At 42.3% G+C, this 25,193-nt stretch overlaps 1 protein-coding gene across 16 annotated transcripts; it reads left to right on the top strand.

The window, feature by feature from the left end:
• Nucleotides 1-513: 513 nt before the first annotated feature.
• On the top strand, nucleotides 514-24,408 carry mapk8ip3 (mitogen-activated protein kinase 8 interacting protein 3). Of its 16 annotated transcripts, none has more exons than XM_035528527.1 (34): nucleotides 514-1,543; nucleotides 5,194-5,314; nucleotides 5,477-5,547; nucleotides 5,722-5,810; nucleotides 8,049-8,072; nucleotides 8,433-8,583; nucleotides 9,406-9,634; nucleotides 9,908-10,010; nucleotides 10,409-10,527; nucleotides 11,067-11,078; nucleotides 11,790-11,807; nucleotides 12,271-12,328; nucleotides 12,737-12,889; nucleotides 12,991-13,048; nucleotides 13,473-13,621; nucleotides 14,081-14,137; nucleotides 14,267-14,437; nucleotides 15,279-15,438; nucleotides 16,124-16,174; nucleotides 16,983-17,069; nucleotides 17,883-18,035; nucleotides 18,421-18,580; nucleotides 19,454-19,645; nucleotides 19,850-20,012; nucleotides 20,276-20,395; nucleotides 20,490-20,570; nucleotides 20,817-20,884; nucleotides 21,048-21,196; nucleotides 21,442-21,613; nucleotides 21,705-21,818; nucleotides 22,159-22,197; nucleotides 22,610-22,771; nucleotides 22,935-23,081; nucleotides 23,297-24,408. In XM_035528527.1, exons 1-34 carry the CDS (start codon nucleotides 1,238-1,240, stop codon nucleotides 23,416-23,418), a joined length of 4,029 nt encoding a protein of 1,342 aa, XP_035384420.1. In that variant the 5' UTR covers nucleotides 514-1,237; the 3' UTR covers nucleotides 23,419-24,408. The 16 variants fall into 16 exon arrangements, with proteins under 16 accessions (XP_035384420.1, XP_035384438.1, XP_035384452.1 ...); XM_035528545.1 differs by having other exon boundaries at nucleotides 15,312-15,438; XM_035528559.1 differs by having other exon boundaries at nucleotides 8,433-8,484.
• The last annotated feature ends 785 nt before the right edge of the window (nucleotides 24,409-25,193 follow it).

Raw genomic sequence — 25,193 nt, forward strand, 5'->3', positions numbered from 1 at the left:
AAGCATTTATTTATTTGACCCTATTCGTAAAAGATCTTAGTTTTATGTAGTAAAATAATCCGGAATGGTATACAATATTATCGTGCTGGTAATATTAACTTTAGAGGGAAAGAACCACTGCCTATAGTTAATCTAATATACACAATTTTGCCACAATTTAAACGTCCAATCTATTCTGGATTTAGCGTTTCAATTTGAACCATGAGTGGGACCGAATGTGCGATACCCCTATGCCTTTTTTTTGATAATATAATGGCCACTTTTTCGTCTTAAAAGGTGTTCGATTGCACACTTGACAGCTCAGAATTTTAAAACTTACACTACTCTGCCTATCTTAAATTTATGTAACGTTTAGTAGGTACATTGCATTATTAACACATAGCTACATTTGTAATTCGCCTCCTGTGCGCGCCTCTCGACCTTATTCCCGCTGTAGGAAGAACACGCGATGAGACATCACCGCTCGGGCTTGCTCAATGCAGACGCTGTGTCGTCATCCTGCCATCGGTCAGCTGGTGCCTCCTTGTAGCCAGCACAGCGAGCAACGGAAACACTTCCCTCAGCACCCAGGCTTGGTTATAAATATCAGGAAACAAATCTGTCGGCAAAAGACCACTATAGGGAATCGAAAAGTGGCGGTAGCCTAATCCATTGTTTATATGTGATCTATTTATTTCTCTTTTATTTATTTATTTTCTCTTTTTTTTCCTACATTGATTTTTTTTTCGCGCAGCAATGGCTGGGTTCCCGGGCTGCGGCTGTTGAGAAACAGGTGGATCGTCGAGCATGTTTTTGCGTATGTTGTGATGGATGCTGCCTGGGTGTTGGGATGGGACAGACAATACCGAGACCTGTTTTTGCGGTTACACATCTTAAAAGAGGCTGATGAGCTGTAGTGGAGAGATACTAATAGCGCGACCGTAGCCTTGGCGCAGGGATACGGGCGGGGAGGAGAGCTCGTCTTTTCTCAGTGTCATATAAACGAAAAGGCTAGCTTACAGCAACACAATTGAGAGGCCCAAGGTTAGGCTACATTTAATCTGACTGATGCTTTTGGCATCAGACCATGGAGTGATATGGCAACTTGATCACCCGATGAGAACCAAATAATTCGCCTTGTTTCCGAAAACCTTTGCTTTGGATGACTAAAAAGCACTCGCATCCGAGTCGTTTCGTGTGCCGTTTATAGTCGGTTATTCATTTATTGCCCACGGATACACGCGCAGGAATATTGAAGATGATGGAGCTACAGCTGGAAGAGGTCGTCTACCAGGACGACTATGGTTCTGTGTCCGTTATGTCGGAGCGCGTGTCGGGCCTGGCCAACAGCATCTACCGGGAGTTCGAGCGCCTCATCCGGAGCTACGACGAGGAGGTGGTGAAGGAGTTGATGCCGTTGGTAGTGAATGTTCTGGAGAATCTTGATGCGGTCCTGACGGAGAACCAAGAGCACGAGGTGGAGCTCGAACTACTCAAGGAAGACAACGAGCAGTTGATCACGCAGTATGAGCGCGAGAAGGCTCTGCGCAAGCAGGCCGAGGAGGTGAGCGCACCTTCTGCCTTGTTTGTTTTGATTGCAAAATTCTCAGCCCCCATCACAATAATTAGGTTTACATTGTTCAAACGAGATTAAACAATGGAGACACGCATCTTTATTACACAGTTTCAGGGCAAGAATTAAATATTAGAAACCTTATAGCCATAACCATTTGAGCTGGTCTTTATTTATTTCATTCTGTAAACACGCCCACCCATTGACACTGATTTTAAGGATGCTGCATATTGCTGATGCGTCTGTGAAACACTCATTCTCTCACATTCCTGTATAAACAAGTTTAATTTTCACTGAGAATAACTCTCCACAGCAAATTATGCCTACCCACATCTTGCGTTAATAAATTCTTGTATGTGGCAAAAGCATGATTTATTTCACGATAACATATCAGTGTACTGTTGCCTTCTGTTTTGCAGTAAAATTTGGTAGATATCAGACTCCTCTCACAAAAATATATTATACTCCACTTACCATTTTGTCAGTGTCACTGAAACATGCACTGTGGTTCTGACCAACCATCAGATCCCCTTAAAAAAACCCAAACCACTGCAGCATTGTCAGGATGTGCTAGCAAGTGTAACAGCAGTGATAAAATGTGTGTGTGTGTGTGTGTATTATATATATATATATATATATATATATATATATATATATATATATATATATATATATATATATATATATATATAGTAGAAACATGAGAGTACACAATTTATCTGGCAGCGGTGTGATGATAAGCATCCAGTGCTGCCATAAGAGCTGGTTAACTCACTGCGTTTATAACATAACATAACACTTTACAGATCCTGAAGGAATTTCAGAATGTATATTTTATGTATATTCCTAGCTGGGTTTCATTTCATTAAAGGGTTTTTTTGGTTTTTTTTGTAACTAAATCTTTAATTTAAGGTGAAATGGCTCACATTGTATAATTACTATACAAGGTAGTAAAGATTGTCAATGATTTAAGGTGGTTATTAATCCCAGATTTTGATGGTTTTGATTATTTTGTATCAGAAACCTATTTTCTGTTCTCTTTTAAGAATATTTGTCAGCACATTGAAAAATAGTCTGGGTTAAAGTCTTGGTTAAAGATAGACTCAGATAGTATTGGCTATGTGATTCTTTTTTACCAGTTCTTGTAGATAGTCAAGCTATATTCATTAAATTTGTTTAGTCTGAATTTGCACTGTAAAACATTTGTAATTGAAACTCTCACCGCTCTGATGTTAAAACATCTCCAAAATATCTTTGACAAGGTCAGGGTTATTTCAGTTATTGAATCCATTTACTTATAGCATGCAGTATGTATCTTTTTATCTGACCTTAGTTTATTTGGACATGATGTCCCTCACATGTACGTTAGTGGCTACAGGAGACGTCGGGCTGCTGGGTCATTCTGCAAACAGGCACTGAGGAGAGCAGAAAGAGCAGGTCAAAGGTGACAGATGCTTTTGCTCTAAGGTGCAGAGAATGTGCGCTTTTGATTGTAGTATGGATTTGGCTGTGCATTATGGACAGAATAGTCTGTAATGAGTGAATTATCATTTTGATTAATAGTGGGTGTGGTGGACCTGACCATGGAATAGACAGTGTAATCACTGTAAAGTTCACCTGCAGCTTTCACAATCAAAAGATTATCTTAAATATATTTCATTGTAGAATTGAGGAGAATATTAGTTTCAGTGGAAATAAATGTTAGCCCTAAGGCAAAATTGACTATTAAGGTATTAAAATGTTGTTTTAGCAAAACAATATCAGGGTAGCAGTGGTTTGCTATATGATCATGTAATCTGGGGTCTTGCTGTGGGTGTAAAGGACAGCAGTGAGTTGGTTGATGGGTTGAGAAGGTGCTTATGGGGAATCAATAATACACAAAAAGGACTGGTGCTGTAACATGATTCACACATTATAAGACAAACGGAGCGAGAGAGGGGAAGGATGAGGAGATAAGATTAGAGAGACTGGGAGGGAGGGTGTGATAGAAAGTGAGCGAGAGAGCCAGAGAGAATAGTGTTAGGGAGTAGACAGTATTCTCCAATTTCCTCTCCTGTGGCATCATGACTGTGGCCCATAATGGACACAGTACAGAGGGCAACCTCTTATTTCTTAGTTGAGTCCTCATTCAAGATTACTGCAGGTCCACTGCTCACTGATAAGATGCACTGATCCTTGAGACCTAACCATTTAGTAACTTTTACTGAAGAGCAGCATAAGGCAATTAGGAGCGTACAAACGCATAGACTGACATGGACTATATAACATATAAAGCATAGGAAAATGAAGAAAACACCACCAGCTTCCAGGAAAATACACTTAAAACTGCATTCAACTGCCTACAGGCATTGCAGAAGATTATGACTAGTCCTGGACCAGTTAACAACTCTGCTTGTCTCTGTTCACTCTCCATGCTACCAAGCTCATTTGTTAGCTGAGTTGAGTACTTGCATTATGATCACTGCTGGGGCTTTAAGGTTGAAGCACTTGTGCTGAAAATGATTTTTCAGTTGTCATAACAATGTCAGATGATCTTACTGAAGCAGTTTAAAGCTAATGTCCTCCGTGTTGAAAACTAGTCCAACAGCGAACTGCAGCTAGCTGGGCCCAAACATATGGGCTCCATTGTATATGAATACAAATGAAATCAGGTATAGGATATCAGGTTATTTAATTCCATTAGCTATAAAAATGGAACTCATTTAGCTCATTCAAATGAAAGGACAGGAAATGTTTATTTGATTGTGTTTGTGTGTGTGTGTGTGTGTGTGTGTGTGTGTGTGTGTGTGTGTGAGAGAGAGAGAGAGAGAGAGAGAGAGAGAGAGAGAGAGAGAGAACAATGCTCTGTAATGTGTTGATTACTAAATTCTAGTAGTGGGTAAATTCTAGTAAATTCTCAGTGGGTCTGTTGCACAGCAGAAAGAACCTATTGTGTTTCACTTAATGCCTTACAGCTCCAAGTTGCCGCATACACACACGCACACACGTGTTTGTATGATTCTGCACATGAACATTTTGCACTCAGCAGTCAAATTTTTCACCTCTGATCTGCTTCATAATGTTATCATATTGAGACTTTCACACACACAAACACACACACACACACACACACACACACACACACACACATACATACATATAAACATGCACACATACACACACTTCCATCGATTCATACTGCAAATAGCTGTTATGGGTCACACTCACACATTGAAAAAATGATGGGTCCCCTGTTGATTTTAGTTTATTTTTATATTGCACTGTATCACAGTTAGTTATTGTGAGACTGCTGTGTGACGTGTGTGTCTGTGCACACGTGTGTGTGTTTGTGTATGTATCAGCTATGCAAGCGCTTCTTTCAAAAAGATAACTTGTCCAGTTATCTTTTTCCATGTTGTAAGCTAATGATAAAATAATGCATTCCATCACTTTTTACAGAAGTGACTCTTTACTTTTCTGTCTCACGGCTGTCTCACTGTGATTTGTGTTTTAAACTGATTTGTCTTTTAAATGGCTCACAAAGGTTTGTGAAGATCTCATGGTGGTAAAGCCTATTTTAGATGCAGGAGTAGTGTACAGAAACGTGTGTGTGTGTGTGCGTGCGTGCGCATGTGTGTGCGTGTGCATGTGTGGATTAATAGAAGTTTATAGAGTTTGAAGATGCATTAGAGGCAGAGAAGAAGGATCTCCAGGCACAGGTGGACTTTCTAGAACTTCAGGGGAAACAGCTGGAACTGAAGACCAAGAACTATGCTGACCAGAGTTAGTCAACACACATACACACACACACACACGCACACACACACAAATACACACACTGACCAGAGTCAGTCAGTCAACAAACACACACAAATATTTACACAAACACATATGTCCGCACCCCCCCCACATCTGCAAGCATGTGAATATGTTTGTTTTTTATAGTCTCTCGTTTGGAAGAGCGTGAGGCAGACATGAAGAAGGAGTACAATGCTCTTCACCAGCGGCATACAGAGGTATACTCACACTGTCTCAGTTTACTACACACACACACACACATGCATGCCCACAGCAAGACACAGCATGGCAAGTTTATTTATATAGCCCTCATACACAGTGGCAATTCAAAGTGCTTTAATGCAGAAGGTCTAGAACACACACACACACGTATGTGTTTTATTCTTTTTCAGATGATTCAGACCTATGTTGAACACATTGAACGGTCAAAATTGCAGCAGACAGGAACCAACCAATCAGATACCTCGGTCTGCGGAAGGACGTGAGTGTGTGTATGTGTATTTTCTGCATGAGCACTCGAGTCTTTACCTTTGTTTATATGGTGATTTTTTTAAACATGTACAGTTTATGTTTTTGTTCTGTGGGTTTGTGCTGTTTTTATTTTCCATGGGTAGCTTATGATATGGTGCCTGTTAGGAAGCCTACTTCTCTCATTCAGATACCACACCAAATGGCATGTTATTAGAGCTGTCGTCTTGGAGATGGTGTTGCTAGGTATTAGATCATGATGCTGGTGGACAGTTTGTCAGATCCTGCTTAGTCAGAGGCTTTGTCATGTCAGGTCATACACACAAATGCACACACATGCAAACATGCATACCCTCACTCAATCACATATACACACACAAAATTTTAAATATTTTGTGCACATTTTTTGCATCATCTTGTGTCTGACACAAACATTTGCTTTCTCCTCCTGAACTAATTCTTATGCTTGATCAGTTTCCAGAGACCCTCATTATAATCACTCATTATAGTTATCTCAACTCTAAACCAGTAAGTTGCTTGAGCATGTGGTGGCTGCCCAGCTGAGAGACCATCTAACTTCCAGAAACCTAAGTGAACTCTTTCAGTCAGGGCTCTAAGCCAACCACTGCACAGAAACTGCTCTGGTTAGGGTTACTAATGAATTTTGGTTGCATTCAGTTCTGGGTTTCCAAACATCCTTGTTCTCCTGGACCTCTCAGCTACATTTGACAAAGTATGTTATGACACTATCCTGTGCAGACTTGAGGACTTAACTGGCATCTCTGACACGGTACTTACATGGCTTAGGTCATATCTTACAGACAGACAGCAATTAGTTTCTCTTGGTTGGTTTAGTTCTGATTCTTGTCACGTCTCCCAGGATGTTCCATAGGGATCAGCTCTTGGCCCTTTGATTTTTCTTATCTAGATGTTACTACTTGGCAATATCATTGGAGAGCATGGCCTCCAGTTCCATTGCTATGTGGATGATATACTCATTTACATGCACACTAAACCCACTGACAGACTTCCACCTGATGCTCTCATAAAAGGATTCTGATGGCTAAAAACTTTATAAAATGAACTCATGAAAAATCTGAGGCCATACTAATTGCATCTCCTTTCACACAGGTTAGGAATCTTGGTGTTACTGTTCACTCCACATTGTTATTTCAGGGTATTAAAACATATTAAAAACATAACTAAAACTGTATATTTTCCTCTCAAGAATACTGCTACATTACATCTTCTCTCCCACTCTGTAACTGAGACCCTTTTTCACACATTTATTATATCTCGACTTGACCAGTGCAATCTTGTTCTCTTAAGGCTTCCTGCCTGTGGGCTCCGGATACTGCTAGAGTTCTCACCCATACCAGACCATGAGAACATATTACTCTTAGTGGTTTACATTGGCTTCCTGTCCACCTTGGCATAGACTATGAAATCCAGGTTTTTAAATCCCTGCATGGTCTGGCACCTCCTTATATCTTTCTGCACTCCTTCATACATATTACCTTTTCGCTCACTTTGGTCCTCTGATACTTACCTGCTCTCTAACCCACCCTCCTGGCTCTATACTTTTGGAGGCAGGGCTTACAGTGTGACAGGCCCTAAAATCTGAAACACAATCCCTTTACACCTCCACTCATCTCTTCATTCAAAAAACAATTGAAACCTATCTCTTCCAGATTGCTTATCTAATACTTAGTCCATAAATACCTTGTGATACAAAATGTATTTTGAATCTAGTCATTTAATTACCTCTGTTTATACTATAGTTCCTTTATTTTAATTTAATTAATTCATTTTTTTATTTTTACATTTTTAAATTTTTAAGTGTTTTATTTATATTAGCTTTCACATTTTTATATTATAATCTCTGTTCATGTACAGTGTCCTTGAGTACCCTGAAAGGCACTTATAAATAACATAAGTCCCTTATAAAGGCATTTATAAATAACTATTATTGTTATTATTACTAGTACTAATTCCTGTGGGCTGTCTTGGTAGTGGTTATGATTTATTCATTTTGTTTTCCTGCTTTGTCATCTGTCTAGACAGCTTAAATATTAGATCTTGAACATTATTCAGTTTTACTATATATCATATGCATTATATGCATTGTGGTGTCTGCAATGTCTGGTATGAAAGGGTGTCTGTGTGTTTGTGTGTGGGTGTGTTTTCACTTTCTAATCTCTCTCATTGTGCTGCTCTGTGTGTATGTGTACCACCGTGTTTGTCTTCTCAGTCAGCGCAACACCTGGAGGAAAAGGTAAAAAAGCCCTTCCAGCCCATTCCGAGAGTCTATTATTCCCACTTTCTACCCCTGCCAGCATTTTAGTTTTTGTCATGAATGATCCCGGTTTAACCGAGCAGTGCTTTAGACTGAATTATCTCTACCTCTTTCTCCTCAGTGTGCGCGCCATGTGCCTCCGTGCTTTTATGTATTTTCAGTCCGTTTGTCAGCTAATTGTCACTTCTCTGTGGTCTTGTGGTTCGCTTGTGTGGGAATTTGACTTCTGCCTTTCAGGAGTCTGTGCACATTAGCCCAGCCATTTTTTTGACAGTGGCATATCTCACTTAATGTCCCTGTCTTCTCTCTCTCTCGCCCTGCCTCCCTCCCTCCCTATAGTAAAGTGGACCGCCCGCCTTCACTGAGCCTCTTCCCCAGCGGGGATGGTATGGTACGTGGGGGTGCTGGGGGTGCTAGGACGACGTCGTCGTCATCAGACGCCTGGCACACCAGTGACATTGGTCGCGCTGTCTACGCCCCTGGCTTTCAGGTGCAATGGACAGGTCCAACGCTGTGACGCGCCGGAGGAGGAATCGGGCCTTGCTACCATCCTGTCTGCTACACCCCCTACTCGCTCATGTCATTAGGAGATGAGTTCTTAGAGCAGAGGGTTTCCATGGTTATGTTGTTTTTAGTTCTCCTGGACAATTGTCATACCAGCAGGCCTGTTAATGATGTTTATTCTGTCTTTGTTCTTTTTTCCTCATTCAGCACAATGTCGCAGTGTGAATTGTTGTGAATTGTTGTGCTCAAAAAATATGGATGGGCAGCATACACAGCGTGACCCTTTATAATGCAGGAAGTATCTTTCCAAAAATTAGGTCCCATTCTGGGGAGAGTAGGTTTAGGACCATAAAGACACATCACGATTTGTCTTAAGCTGACAAACTATGCCAATGGTCAGCATTTCTCTAATGCTGAAGGACAAGAAAGCACAGACCTGTCCAGGCTATGTTCTGGCACTTGTGGCATCATCTTCCTGGAGCCACTATATTTAGATGAAGGACAATAACATCAGACGCCGTACTTCCCACTTTCTGTGCAACACGTTGGTCACATGACTCTGAGCAAGGCTAGATGCAGATTCACAGCTTTGATGGGGTATTGGTAGAGGATAGTTGTATTAGAAAGCATGTCCTCCATTGTGTGAATTTGTGTGGATTTGTGTGTGTGTATGTGTTATGTGACAAATGCTTTTGTAATGCTACATTGTTAGTGTAATGCTAACTCTTATTAAGTGAGTGTTTATGTTTGAGTGTTCATGGTCTTAACCATCACTAAGATGTCTGCATTTATGGTTGCTCTCCTTAAGGAGGATGGTTCCGAGTCTGATTCGATTGTGGCCACGCCTAGCAGCACAGGCAGCAAGTCAAACACGCCCACCTCTTCTGTACCTTCGGCAACGGTTACCCCTCTCAATGAGTCTATGGTTACCACTAGGGATTTTGATACATCCCAGGGGCGGGGCCACAAGAACGAGAAGAGACTCAGCAGAAATATGGAGGTGCAGGTCTCCCAGGAGACCAGAAACGTCAGCATCGGTGAGAGAGAGGAAAATGTGGTAGCACATTAATTTCTCATAACACACAAATATACAACAGAACATATGTATATAATAGATGAAAGGCTAGTCATAATGTCATTACAAATATATAACATATATTTAAATAAACATCTAAATAAATAAAAAAATTTTAAAATATGGTTTTACTAGAAGTAAACGTGATTATTAAACCGAACGCCTGTGCTCTGCGATAACCTGTTCTTTCTCGCTCTCTCTCTCTCTGAATGTGTGTACGTGTGTGTGTATGCAGGTATGGGGAGCAGTGATGAATGGTCTGAGTTTCAGGAGATTTTAGACTCTACACCAGAGTTAGATATGTGCATGGATCCTCGTATCTATGGTGGAGGAAACAGGTGGGACCTCTTCTGTACAGTGGAGATGTGTAACTACAGTGGACATGTTGTGTACCTATTTTGAACATCCTTTCAAAAGTGTTGAAATACAAAAAAACACATAATAGACTTTTAGGTGTTGGCTTCTGACTTATATGGAACCGAAATTCAAATCTTATCTGCATTTTTATAAATATACATTTTTTTTGCCCACAAAGAGCTTTAAAAACATATATTTTTTTATATATTTAGATACTATATTAGTATGTATATTTATATACATATATTTATATACTATAAAATCTATACATGCTTGCCTATGCATTTTGTATGTTTCCAGCACTCTCTCAGCAACCAGTGTACTGCTGTTTTTTTTTTCACTTTCGTTCTGGACTCATTTTACCCTTCCGTTTCTCCAGTCCCTCTCAGGGAATAGTGAACGAAGCATTTGGTATCAACACAGACTCACTCTACCACGAGATCAAAGACGCCAAGTCTGACATCATCGGTGATGTGGATGCTGGGGCAGAGCTGCTTGGTAAGCCTCTGTCACAGCCAATGCATTGGGACTGTCTGCCTTTACTGTACGACATATTGACACGCGGCCGTGAGCTCTGGATTAATGTGTTTCCATTGCTTTTGGCATTTTAAGAGCCATGGCTAAGCAAGTGTTGGCCTGACATGCTGTAGGCCTTGAGTTATGCATTTTGCCCTTTGACCTGCTTGACCTCTTCTATCATGGCCATATTGCTGGATGTGCCTGGCTCCCTCAATGCAAAGGCTGCTGAGATATCATGCTTGCCTCATGGCTGCAGCAATCCAACCTTCAAGCACATTTTACAGTGAAAGAGACAACCTTTTATTTAATTATTTTGGGATTATGTTTGACGGTGTTTTTAGTCTCAGATTGAGAATTTTCCATTTGTCTTCAGTTTTACTGCAAAGGCCAAACTTCATTTAATTTGTTTATCTCAGTGTGAAGGTGGAGCTTTGATTTGATTGGCCGTCTCACTCACTGACCCTTGACCCCTCTCTGTGCTTCCTTCCTGTGTGTGCTTCTCCTGGCTTTACCCATAGGGGAGTTCTCAGGTGTGTATCTGATCACCAACTGGTTCATATTCTTGTTTCTCTTCTCTTTTTTTCTTGTTTGGTGTGCTGTCATGTTTGGTGTGCAGTAAACATTAATAAACTGGTTAGAGCAGTGTAGCAGGGTTCCACAACATATATAAGCACAGAATACTCTAGATCCAGAGCACCCACTGCTGGCATGGGTGCTCCCTCCTTTTTTCAGTACCAATTTAAACATGCCAAAATTAAATTAGTTTCAGATATGGCAGATATTTAAAGGTTTCATGTTTAAAACTTCACTTGAACAACTAGAAGTGACATCAGGATTATCAGGATGGTTTAAAAAAAATGTATAGATGCCTTTAAAAAATCACTCTTTAGACACTTTTCTCATGCTACTGTTTGCATGGAAAATGTAATCTATATACTTGTGTTACTATCTCCTCTAGCTAAGTTTCCTCCACTAATTCTGCCTGGTTTTTTAGCCAGTGTGTGTGTGCGCATGTGGGTGTTCACAGATATCCCTCACCCAAACTTATACAACAGATACCTTTACCTATTTTCTCATTCTTCTTCTCTCTTTCTCTCCGAACCCTTCCATTCCACCATCATCTTGTATTCACTGTTCTCTCTATTTCTCTCCATTCTTCTTTTTCTCTCTAACTCACTTTTACACTTTCTCTCTTTTCTTAACCCCATTGTTCTACTGTTCTCCCTCCCCTGCTCTCTCAGTGCGGGACGATTTTTTTGGTAAGGCTCTTTCCCTCCTGATTCCTTCATGTGTGTATGGTTTCAGTGCCCTTACATGCTGGCATCTTTGTGACGTTATTCCACCCACACCCCCCATTCCAACGCAATGTCACTTCCTGCTGTGCTTCCATTAGCTGCAGCTGCTTGGCGCTGGGCTTCTGAATGAGCTTTGTTGTGTGCCTAATTTCTAAAATTTTAGTGGTCTGTAAATATTTGCAGTATTTCATTTCTGGATGTATATGTACATCAACCATTTTTGGATCTGGATATAATCATGTGTTTCAGCAGAGGACTGTATTTGTGCCTTCTCCCTCAGGAGTCATCAAGACACCATGTTGGCATTATTGTCCTGATATACACTAGGCCTATACATTCTTCACTTAGAGATACTAGTGAACATATTATATTAAGATTTAAAAAATGTGGGAGGTCAGTATTCTTGCTTATAAAATGTATCTCACAGGGATGGGGAAAGAGGTGGAAAATCTACTCACAGAGAACAAACAGCTTCTGGAGACCAAGTAAGGAAGAGAGATCGTGTGTGTGTGTGTGTGTGTGTGTGTGTGTGTGTGTGTGTGTGTGTGTGTGTGAGATTGTGGATTGTAAGTGTGTTCTGTACAGTAATGAGAATAGGCGAATAGCACTCATATAATACACAAATGTTAATTAGACCCTAGGACATAACACAAATGTTTTGGCCCAGCACACTGATGAAGGTTTAAGGGCCGACATGTTCCTGTTATGTCCTAGGATCTAATAAATGTTTGTGCATTATATGAGCGCTGTCCGTCTATTCTCAACATCATTTTCAGTGAATTCATCACGTTATTAGATTTATCCTGGAGTGTAGCTTGTTTATTCATCTTTAACTTGTAATGAACAGTATGCTTGTGTGTATGTGTCTTGACCAATGCATACGCTGTACCCAGAAATGCACTGAACATTGTGAAGAATGACCTGATTGCCAAGGTGGATGAGCTCTCTGGTGAGCAGGAGGTGCTCAGGGAGGAGCTGGAGGTGGTCAAACAGTCCAAGAGCAAAGTGGATGGCAGGGTTAAAGAGCTGGAAGAGGAGCTCAAGAGGTGCTGTAAGGATGGGCCCCAGCAGGTCCCACTGAGCCTGCACATGTACCATGTTTGCTGTTCCACTGGAACACGACTGAAATGATCTCTCCTTCCTGCAGGTTAAGAGCAGAGGCACTGGGAGCCTCTCAGGACTCGAAAGATGAAGGAGGCGATGATGTAAGCAACAACATAACCCTTACCTTACTGCTGTGCTTAAAAGTGTTAAATCTATGACCAAGGTCAGTCAATAGTCAAGGTGTATTTAACACCAATTATTACTACCTTGTTGCTTTGGTACATACTATCTTGCACAGGGATTAACCCTGTTGTTTAATCTTCGCCTTGTCAATATGCCTGTTATTAAGACAGAGCTGTGCTGTACTAACCCTCCCCTGCTCTCTTTGGTGTGTTTGGCTTTGCACTGCGCATGTGTGTGTGTGGGGTGGGGTGCGTGCCACGCAAATGTGTGTGTGTGTGTGTCGGTGGGGGGGGTGGCATGGGTGTGGTGGCACGTGTGTGTGGGGCGTGGGGCGCTTGTGCTTCTGTGTGGGGTACATCCTGTGTGTGTGTGTGTGTGTGTGTGTGTGGGTGAATGGTGCAGTATTCATCTTCGCTGCAGGATGACGTTGCCATGGCACAGCGACGCAGGTTCACGAGGGTGGAGATGGCTCGTGTGCTGATGGAGAGGAACCAGTACAAAGAGAGACTGATGGAGCTGCAGGAGGCTGTCCGCTGGACAGAGATGATCCGGTCAGACACACACACACACACACACACACACACACACACACACACACACACACACACACACACATATACACACACACACACAAGGATCCGGTCAGACACACAGTCATAAACATACAGAGAAATATGTTTACAGGTGTGCAGTTCCAGACTATAGTCCACATGTTGCCATGCAGTATGTCAGCCACGCTTATCCTGGTTCATGACTGCTCAAATGTTATTTGGGTAGCAGATTATTCTCAACCCAGAGCAGTGTTAAAGAAGTTGTGGAGGGCTAACACAAACTGTGCATGGCTACAGGCTATAGTGTCTAACTCCTACAGCATGTTGCTAATGAACTGGGTGGTGGGTGTAGGCCATGCATGTCTGTGCAGGGACATTCAGCTCTTCATGCCTGGAAACACTCAGAACGTTCCCATCAGACATTCCCTCATCTGGCTTTCTCTCACCCTCTTCTCTCAGAGCTTCCAGAGAGAGTCCTCAAATCCAAGAAAAGAAAAAATCAACCATCTGGCAGTTGTGAGTTTTCCATGAGCATCCCTGTTCTCACACCGGCATCAAGAGAATTGAAATATGCCATACTGTTTGTGTTAGTGAGTTTGTAGTTCATTTGGCATTTCTGTGTGTGCTGTGACTCCCCCCTCCCAGCTTTGCACGTCTCTTCAGCTCATCGTCGAGTCCTCCTCCAGTGAAGCGACCGTACAGCAGCGTCAACATCCACTACAAGTCACCCTCTCCTGCAAGTTTCAACCAAAGACGGTCGCACACCATGTGTCAGATCTCAACTTCCAACCGCACGCTTGACTTCTTTCCTGAGGAGTGAGAGGATGCATCACATGTGCACACACACGCACACAGTCACGTATGTGTACACACACATACACAAACAAAGTGCTCCTGCATTCATGGACATGTTTACACATACACATGCATGCCCAAACATGCTCTTCCATACAAGTGCACCAGTACACACACACTCATACACAAATGCTTTTGTACACATGAACACACTGTTTATTTCTCTGTCTTAATCTTATCACACTTATCTGTGTTCACATTCTTTTCACTAGATATCTTCAGTTCAATCTTACATAATTGTGTCTTCTTTTGTCTTTAATCATCCGTATTTTGTCTTTATCCTTATTTGCTGCTCTGAGCTAGCTGATTTTTTGCATTGCTATGCTGCTCTACCTGATGCATAAAACACATACGCATGCATACTAGCGCGCACACAGACACACACACACACACACACACACACATACACACACACACACCCACTCACATACACACTCTGTTTTATTCCATACTGTTTCATCAGATCAACATCCAGGTCACAGACAGGTGCAAGCATGCTCACAGCTGGGCTTCCTCGGGCATCTATGTGTGTAATTTGTCTGCATCTGTCTCACCTCTAACCCACTCATCCATGTCTTCCTGTCTCTTGCTTTATTTTCCCCCCTGTCTCTCTCTTCCTCTCTCGCTCCCTCTCTCCCTCTCTCTCCTCTATCTCTGTTATGTGTCCTGTGGCTGGCTGGCTGGCTCCCTTGCGCTCTTTTGCTGACCGCTACCCTCCCCTCTCTCTTTTTCCCCCTCTCTTTATCTCTTTCTCCCTATCACTCTCTCTCTCTCTCTCTCTCTCTCTCTCTCCACCCCATAGACTGCCCAGTAATGGTGTTGCGTCTCTCCTCAGCGACTCTGCCCTGTCGGCCCGGCGTGAGCAGCGCCGTGAACAGTATCGGCAGGTCCGTGAGCACATGCGCCGTGACGACGGCCTCATGCAGGCCTGTGGCTGGAGTGTCCCACCACGCTTCAAACAGGTAGTGCCTCCGCCCCCTCTTCACCTTTCAGCCCCAGCCACCACCCTCCTTCCCGCTCTGGTTTTAGGGTGGAGCCAACCAGCTGATGTAAACTGATGCCTCAGGGTGAGGCAAAGGGCTGTGGGAATTGACGTTTGTAGAAGAGACTGAGCTGTTACACTACATTCGTAGTCCTAGCGTTAAGGAACAGAGGTGAAACAGGAAACGAGAAAATGAAAGCCGCTATGATGGGCCAAATCCACCAAATTCTAGGGAGGTTCCTCTCCAGAGAGCTGAGGGAAGGCTGGGAGGTCAAGGATATGAGAATAGATGTTGGGCTCAGTGCAGAATCCTCCTAACTGCTTCCCAAGATTATGATCTCAGTTGGTTGCTGAGTCAAGACGAAGGACTGCAGCTCTCATCTGTTGTCAGTGAGACTGCAGCTACATATGTAGCTGACACTGTTTCATGACAACAGCACCATGATTCCTGTGAAATCATGTGTGCAGTTAGCTCACATGGAGCTGTGGTCAGGTTTAAGTGGTTCCAGCATAAGTGGCTTCCTGGCTCTCAGAGGGTCAGCAATTTGTGTCAGATTTGACATGGTTAGAGTGGGCATGTCAGGGTTGCCTTGGCGACAATGGGTGTGTCAGGGCTGCCAGTGGTGACGCTGTGTCACCGTGGCTCTAACTGTGATCTCCTGCAGACGGGCCCCCAGGCAGACAGCGCTCCGGACACCACAGCAAAGAGGCCGCAGGCAAGTCCGACCGCCAGAGGACCAGCATGCACCTCTCCCACTCAGCTCCTTTTCTAAACCCCACCCCTAACCCCACTCAAATGCTACAGATTGCCCATTAGCCAAACCTAATCATGCCCTTTTAGCAATGACAAAGTTCCCTTATGGTTCTTTGCTGGGTTTGACAAGGTACTGGTGATGAGTGAAATCATTGACTGGCTGCAGTTTTGCAAGAACCCCTCCAGCACATTGCAACAAAATACTGATTGCGTTTACCAAAGTCCAAAGGTCAAACACTGTCCAGTGTCTTTCTATCTAAGCCGTATACAGGCACTAAAACATTTACCTTTTTCAGAGCACTGAAGATTAGATAATTTTATTTTTATTATTAGATATATTATTACATATCTATATTACATATTATTAAATTATTTGAATGGCATTCAGACTTTAACTTTGGCTCATAACTGTCACTGTGTCAGTTAAGACATAGTCATACAGCAAATCTACAGGATTACAGGATTGCTAATGGTTGTTCTTGCTGTCACTCAGATGACTGTACAGTATAGATTTACTCCTTTGTATAGCGCATGTTTGTATGTTTTGTAACCCTCTACCTAGAGCTGAGCCTTTACATGCTGCTCCAATTTACCACCAAGAATGTCCCCTGTGTCTCTGCCATGCTGTCTGTGTTTTTGGCCAGGGGCAAGGCCAGCTGAACGATGGTCACAGTGGGGCTTCCAGCACGAGGCCTTTTCTGCGTGTGACTTGGAAGTAGCACTGTTACTGGCTGCTTTATGAATGCATCTGCCTCCCTGTCACTTCACAGGCCAATGAGAAAGAAGACAACCGCATGAAGAACGTCCCTGTACCGGTGTACTGCCGCCCTCTAGTGGAGAAAGATCCTAATAGGAAGGTAGTACACATACATCTGTGATGGGACTTATGCAGTGAGACAACAAATACACTATATGGCTAAAAGTATGTGGACACACCTTCTAATTATTGAGTTCATGTGTTTTGGCCACGTGTTATGAGTATAAAATCAAGCATGTTGTCATGTAATTACAAACATTGTTAGAATAATGGCACTGTCGCAAGATATCACCCTTACCAGAAGTGATTTCTGTGAAATGTCTGTCCTGTCAACTGTAAGTGCTATTAGTGTAAACTGGGAGTGTCTAGGAGCAGCAGTTCAACCACAGGAGACCCCACAAACTCACGTACTCCATGCAAACTCCACTTTCTGCTGTAACAGAGGAAACATGTTCTCTGGGATATTGATCTGGGGCTGTTTTTGACAGTGTGGGCTAGACATAAGAGGCACAAGCAGAGCTCCATGAAGACATGGTTTGATGGGTTTGGTGTGGCTGAAGTCCAGTGGCCTGCACATAGCCAAGACCTCAACCCCACTGAATACCTTTTGAAAACTGATTGTGAAACAGGACAAGAAGACCATCATCAGTGGTTGACCTCTAAAAAACTCTTTTGACTGAATGGGCACAAATTCCCACAGAAACACTCCAATCTCTTGTGAAAAGCTTTCCCAGAAGAGTGAAGGTTCTTGTAGCAAAGACATCTCCATTAATGCCCATAGTCTTGGAATGGGATGTCCAGCAAGTTCATATAGTTGTGACAACCAAGTGTCCACATACCTTTGGTTATGTAATCTATGTTATGTATACTGCAGGAAGGATGTATGATAAAGTCATACCATGCCTTTGTGTAGCTGTGGTGTGCTGCAGGAGTGGACTTGACTGGCTGGAGGACGTCCAGTCATGAGGCAGGAGTGAAGCTGCCAGCCAATGGCATGGATCCTCTGACTGCAGAGGAGGAGGGAGGAGAGAACAAGAGTGAGCACAGCTCTCCAGACAAAAAGAAGGTAAAAGGAGCATAGCACAACTTGACATGATCAGTGTCACTAACTGTAATAAACTTATACAGTCAACCCAGGATATGCAGAATATATGAGACCAGGTAAGGTAGCAGAGTAATTAATAAAAAAAAACATAAAGCATCTTCAAAAACCCTTTTAAAAAAACTGTCAGAAAAGATTTTGTTTCTCTTGTGCGCTCTCTCCCACTCTTTTCCTCTGCTCCCTCCCCCTTTCTTTCTCCCATTTTCTCTTTCTCTTCTTCCTCTCTCTATATGTCTCTTCTATGTCGTCTGCCACCTCACTCTCTGCCTCTATTCCCTCGTTTCACCGGCCTTCCCTCTGTCCTTCTGTCCTCCGAACCCCCCCTTCTCTCTTTCTCACTCATCCTAAGGAACTGCACGAGGCAGATTCCATGAGTAGTCGTGTGTGGATCTTGACAAGCACTCATTCAGCCAGTAAGGTGGTCATCATCGATGCCAACCAACCTGGCTCACTGGTCGACCAGTTTAATGTGTGCAATGCCCACGTGCTCTGCATCTCCAGTGTTCCAGGTGAGAGCCATACACATTCTCATCACAATCCACACGTCTATTTAGCTATAGTAGGTAGCCAAGACTGTTCTACCTGAAACTTCAAACACATCTTAGAAGTCGCATATCCAGACCAGTTTTGTGGAGGTGGGGCCTAAGACTGGCACAGAGTGGGGTTGGGGAATCAGTGAGTAGAAAAAATTGGCTTTCACATAAGTAATTTAATTGGTGCACCGCAACCTAATGTAGTCATTCAGTTCAGTAAATAATAATGTAATAATTTACAGTAAATAAAAGCACAGAATCTGATTAAATTGGACATCTTTTTCACTTTTTTGTAGATAATAATGACAGGATTGCCAGCCATTAGCTAATGTGGTATGAGCTAGTTTGGGTGTTAAACAGGGTATTTGTTGCCTGCATTGAGATTATTTAAAAGCATCATTAGTAACATTACCTAATATAGACTACTCTTCTCTAACATTGTATTTCAGGTACTTATCGACCTTTTAATCAAATTAAATTTTGTTTTAAGGATTTCAAAACTGGGCTTACGAGTTTTCCTCTTGTCTTTCTTCCTTCCAAATATATTCCATTTATTCTAACAAGAAAAGAACTTTGCCTTTTTAGTTGCTTAAAATAACAACCACATACTCAGCTCTAAGCTTGACATCCCAACAGCTTATCAATTACCAGCTACATATGGGCATGCAGTAAAATGTCTGTGGGGCCAAGTGCCCCCTGCGCCCCTCCCCCCACTACACACACCAGTGCATCTGAGGGAAGGCTCCATTTTGAAACCCAACTTCCCAGTTTTATACTCAAGTTACCCTCAAGCTTGTCCCTCATAAAGTAGTCTATGAATTTAATCTCGATGGTGTGTTGTGTATGTAGCGGCCAGTGAGAGTGACTACCCTGCAGGTGAGATCTTTCTGGAGCAACAGGGTGATGGGGGCTCGGAGGACCCGGGCAGGGTGGAGGGCATGCTGGCAGGCATCACGCTGGTCGGCTGTGCCACCAACTGCAGTGTGGTACGCAGTAACTGCTCCTCCCGCACTGACACGCCCGTGATGGACAAAGGACAAGGCAAGCCTCACCCCCTCCAACGCTCCACATTACTGCTTTTGTAGGGATCGGCACAGGCCTTTGGCTCACTGGCTGCCACACGATGATGGAAATCTTTGTGTCTGAACAATGGCAAAATATTTCAGAGCATGGTGACTATATGCCTCTCTGACTGATGTAAAGTATTTCAAATGGGCTGTGTAATTTGTGTGTATGTGTTTGTAGCTCCCACAGCTCCTGTGTGTAGCCGCCTTGCAGTCTCTCAGTCAGCGGAGGAGGCCACAGAGGCCATGGAGGTCTCGGAGGAGGCAGGGCCCAATGAAGCAGGAGAAAACTCTGCCCCATCTGGACCTTTCACTGAGCATGTCTTTACAGATAATTCACAGAGGTGATATAAATACACACAGCACTTTTAACAGAGACACACATACCGTATAGAGCACGACTACATGCTAGCTACAGGACAATAGTATTTGTGCAAAAGTCACTGGTTACTTTCTGTAGTTTGGAGAATTTGTGGGTTTTGAGTGGAGTGCATCTAGGTTCTTATATATGTCCTGGAGAACTGTGTGAATGTATAATACTTTGATGATTAAATGAAACAGTGTCGTATAAAATACTCTGGTGGGTGTGTTGTTTGTAAATATCCAGTGAAGGAGGTGCACTGAAGGAGGAAGTGACATCAGCACCCACCAACTCTGAAGAGGGAGGAGACGATCGGGCTGGAACCAGCGTTGCTCCCACAATGTGGCTCGGTGCTCAGAATGGCTGGTGAGTATCTGACCCCTCAATAGCCCACAAAGAGTCACATACACCCCCACTACCAGGCCTGCAGCAGGTGTGTAAAGTCTCTGCTCTCTCCCAGGCTCTATGTGCATTCTGCAGTGGCAAACTGGAAGAAGTGTCTCCACTCCATCAAGCTGAAAGACTCTGTGCTCAGTCTAGTGTGAGTGGGGTCTTTATGACCTGTACATGTCAGTTCTAGAGGAGTGTTATGTGATTGTTATGTGTTATGTTTGAAACATTTCCCTCTCTGTCCCTCTCTATCTATCTATCTATCTATCTATCTATCTATCTATCTATCTATCTATCTATCTATCTATCTATCTATCTATCTATCTATCTATCTATCTATCTATCTATCTATCTATCTATCTATCTATCTATCTATCTATCTATCTATCTATCTCAGTCATGTTAAGGGAAGGGTGTTGGTGGCATTGGCAGATGGAACTCTTGCCATTTTCCACCGATCTGAAGGTGTGTGATATTTCCTACATATTTCTCAAATCCCTGTGAACTACTTATGTCATCTTTTTGTTGTCAGTATGCAAACAATAATATATGAGTAATGTATCCAGATTAAAATACTAACTTCTATGTCTCTTTGCGCTTGTGTGTTTTGTATGTGATGTCCACACAGACGGTCAGTGGGACTTGTCGAACTATCACTTGATGGACCTGGGTCGGCCTCACCATTCCATTCGCTGTATGGCTGTGGTACATGATAAGGTCTGGTGTGGCTACAAGAACAAGATTCATGTGATTCAGCCAAAGAGCATGCAGATTGAGGTGTGTTCACCCAGCTGACAGGTCTGGCATATTACACTTATTCTAATTACACTAACAATCAGAAAGTAAAAAGCAATGATGATTGACTTTAGCCATACCACAGTTTTTTCTCAAAGGAAGCATCTGACTGAGAGTAACCAGAGAACAAAAAATTAAAAAACCACAAACTTTTATTTATATTCACTTCATCGTTTTGTATCTATTTGTTTGTGATTCTGTGTTACTTTTGTTGTTGTCTTTGGCAGAAGTCGTTCGACGCTCATCCGCGCAGGGAAAGCCAGGTAAGGCAGCTGGCCTGGATTGGAGATGGTGTGTGGGTGTCCATCCGTTTGGACTCCACGCTGAGATTATACCATGCGCGCACACACCAGCACCTGCAGGATGTGGACATCGAGCCGTATGTCAGCAAGATGCTTGGTAATTCCTTCTTTAAACTGAACAAAACTGACCTTTAGTGTTGCTGACATACTTTGGTATGACTTCTTGTCCCTTTGGATTTGATTGACAGGTACAGGAAAGTTGGGCTTTTCATTTGTTCGGATAACAGCCCTGCTGATTGGAGGTAACCGATTGTGGGTGGGAACAGGAAATGGAGTGATCATCTCCATCCCCCTGACTGAGAGTAAGTGGCAGTTGAGCTCCCCATATCTGCTGCGTACAGACACACACATACACACACGTGGAAAGCCTAGAAGGACGCATCAATTTAAGCACGTCACCTTAGAAAAGCTTTGCTCATCTCTGTGCAATGTGAAACACAAGCCATATTTTCTTTTCTCTTAAATTCTCCCTAATTCCGCCGCTACTCCTTTCTCCCGTTCTTTTCCTCATTTGCCTTTTTCCGTGTCTGCACTGCTTTTTTCCGCACCCTCTCTTCCTTGCCTCCAATGCTGTCCTTGTCTGATGAGTGCTGCTCTTCTGACCCACCCCATCCTGTCCTATCTTCTCCCTTGTTCCTGTAGCTGTAGTCCTGCATCGGGGACAGCTCCTTGGACTGAGGGGTAAGTTCTCTCTGTCTCCCTTTTATGATGTCACTTTCACCATCTACCATATTCCTCCTTCTTCTGGCTTTCTTCTCATCATTGTGCTTTTTTGTTTATGCTGTTAGTAAAATTATTCTGCATGGCTGTTACTGTTCAGTCTATGTGGCCCATTTTGTTCTCTTATCATAAGTGTAATATTATTTCTGTGATGTAAACGTGTATTAGTGTTTCTTGGGGTGTATGTGGATGCATACTTGTGTGTGGAGCACTATATTGAGTAACACTTTCGACCATTTCTTTGTTTCACTTGATCCTGATTTTTCTGTCATGTAGTGTTCTCAACAGCAGAGCCTGGATAACTAATGTAAGCACTGCTCTGCTTACTTTTCACTACTCAGATTGAAATTTTTTGTCTTTCTTGTTTCTCCAGCAAACAAGGTGTCTCCCACGTCGTCAGGAGGTGTGATTCACGTGTACGCTGATGAATCAGAGAAGGGCAACGGAAGCTTCATCCCGTACTGTTCCATGGCTCAGGCACAGCTCTGTTTCCATGGACACCGAGATGCAGTCAAATTTTTTGTGTCAGTGCCAGGTAAGGACTAATGGACTACATCAGTATGTTGTTAACTTGTTAAGAAGGGATTACAGTCAATTAATGCTTTTATTATATAATGCCTTCTGCGATTTTAAGAAATATATGTAACCTTGTCAAATAGTTTTGTATTTGAGTTGTTTTGTGGGTGTTTTTTTTTTAGGCAATGTATTGGCCACCCTGAATGGCAGTGTGCTGGACAGCCCATCAGAGTCTCAGGGGTCCTCAGCTCCAGTGGAGACAGAAGCTCAGAGTGTTCAGAATGTATTGGTGCTCAGTGGCGGAGAAGGCTACATAGATTTCCGTATAGGTAAGTTACACTGAGGCATACACAATTTTGACATTAGTGATATTTATCACAATTATGCACATACACATTATTTGAATCTAAATATTTAAAACCTTGTGAGAAACTGTACCTTCATATGGAGATATTTTAAAATTCAGCTTCACTCTGGCTTGGGTTTCAGGATGTCAGAAATCCCTAAATTAAAACAAAAATTATTGTATCTTGTTTCACCCCAGGTGATGGTGAGGATGACGAAACAGAGGAGGGAGATGGCGAAGCTCCTCAAATGAAGCCAGCATTGGACAAAGCTGAGAGGAGCCACATCATTGTATGGCAGGTGTCATATGTCCCTGAGTAATGAGATGACACCTTATGCCTGCATTCCCAATCCTGTAACTATGTCCCCAAATAATGTGTATGAAACCTTATCTGTTCCTAACTACGCCCATCCCCCAAATTCTGTACCCACAGTCTGTAAGTATCCCTAAGGCCTATGTCTACCTTCTCTAAACTCAATTATTCCCAGTATGTTCATTAGCCGAACGTGACTGCCTCTCTCTTCAATACAAACACACAAGGTACAGCTCAAGAGTTTCCTGCATCTCACAGCTTAATGGCAATTACAAATGACACTGTTAACACCATGCTATATAATAATCTTTCCCAAAACAACCGTTTTGCCAAATATGTGAATACCCAATTGCTGTTTTTTTCTTTTACTTTCCACCAGCTCACAGCTCACTAATCACCATGGTAAAAGGCAGCTCATTGGTTAGTGATTAAAGGATATGGAGCTGTGATTGGTTAGGGGCATTTGGAGAGACACCAATTGGTGTGTATGATTCATATTTATGCAGGTATTGTGTACAAAATGTAAATACTGAGGTTCAGTAAGTAGACCTTAGGATCATTTAGGAGAAGGACAGAGAGGGAAACAGTATGTGGCCAATATAGTGAAATTATGGCATACAAAAGCACATATGGTTCTTTGAATTGTTGTTAGAACTTGGGTACACATTGGAAAGCCAATTACAAATGATTAAAATAAGGACTCTCATTGACATGCCAGGTAAACTCAATGTATAGAAAAAATAAAAGGTTATAAAAGAATAACTCATTCTATAAAATTTAATGTGTAACCAGTAGGTGAGCTGTGAGCTGATTGGTTTATTGTCCCATTTGGGCTGGGCATTGTGGGTCACAGAGTAGTTGAAGGCTATGACTGGCTTCCAGTTTTAATGACAGTAAATGAAAGTCCCAACTGTTTGCTCTGTATGTGACTCACCACTATTTGTTCTCTTAAGTGTGGTTAAATATTAAATATGAACATATTCGTGCTCTGAAAAGATTTACTTGTCTAATTGTCTTGTACAAAAAAACATGGCAATCTCCTTCCATGGCTCAAAATGTGTATTTTAAAGACATCAATTCATGGCATTCCAAGGTGTTATTTTAAGGAATATTTCCTTATCCCAAAGAATTCAGGTGACAGGAAAATGTGACATGATATTTCAGGCAGTTGTATGTTCTCAGCTAATACCTTGTTAAGTGGTAACATGCAATGTAAGGGCATCATTAGGCCTGTTCTAGAGGGTATAGACATCCTTAAATATTCTTTAGCCCCCCAAATAAGCATGCATTATTAGTTTAAACCGATTGTTCTCGTTCATTCTTTTTAAACCGTGTCATTGCAATATGTGAGACAGAGGATCTCGGTGTCAGAGAATGTTACTGAAGACTTTGTAACTTCAACATAAAAGTAAATACATAATTTGGATGTCTGTTACATTTACCTGATGCTTTTATCCAAAGTGACTTACAATTATGACTGAGTACAACTTGAGCAATTGAGGGTTAAGGGCCTTGATCAGGGGCCTGAACCAGTAACCTTCCAATTACAAGTGAAGTACCTTAACAACTGATATCACTGCCCTGTTACAATTGTCCAAAATGAAATCACATTAATATGCTAGTGAAAATACCATTAAGCTAGATCAGATGAACCTTGATGACTCAATGAACAAATGCTAGTGTAATGTTACTGAAAAAGCAAACTAAAAATTACTTATACAGTTGTGTTCAAAATAATAGCAGGGTGTTTAAAAAAGTGAGTAAAGCTCAAAATTCTTATAA

The sequence above is a fragment of the Electrophorus electricus genome, chromosome 1 (assembly GCF_013358815.1).
Source record: "Electrophorus electricus isolate fEleEle1 chromosome 1, fEleEle1.pri, whole genome shotgun sequence".
NCBI lineage: Eukaryota > Metazoa > Chordata > Actinopteri > Gymnotiformes > Gymnotidae > Electrophorus > Electrophorus electricus.

Bases quoted from the DNA above. Each gene is read 5' to 3' on its own strand.
- mapk8ip3 (XM_035528527.1), top strand. From the start codon at position 1,238: ATGATGGAGCTACAGCTGGAAGAGGTCGTCTACCAGGACGACTATGGT. The intron at 9,635-9,907 runs GTGAGAGAGAGG...GTGTGTATGCAG, and splicing joins GACCAGAAACGTCAGCATCG to GTATGGGGAGCAGTGATGAA. The intron at 18,581-19,453 runs GTGAGAGCCATA...TTGTGTATGTAG, and splicing joins CTGCATCTCCAGTGTTCCAG to CGGCCAGTGAGAGTGACTAC.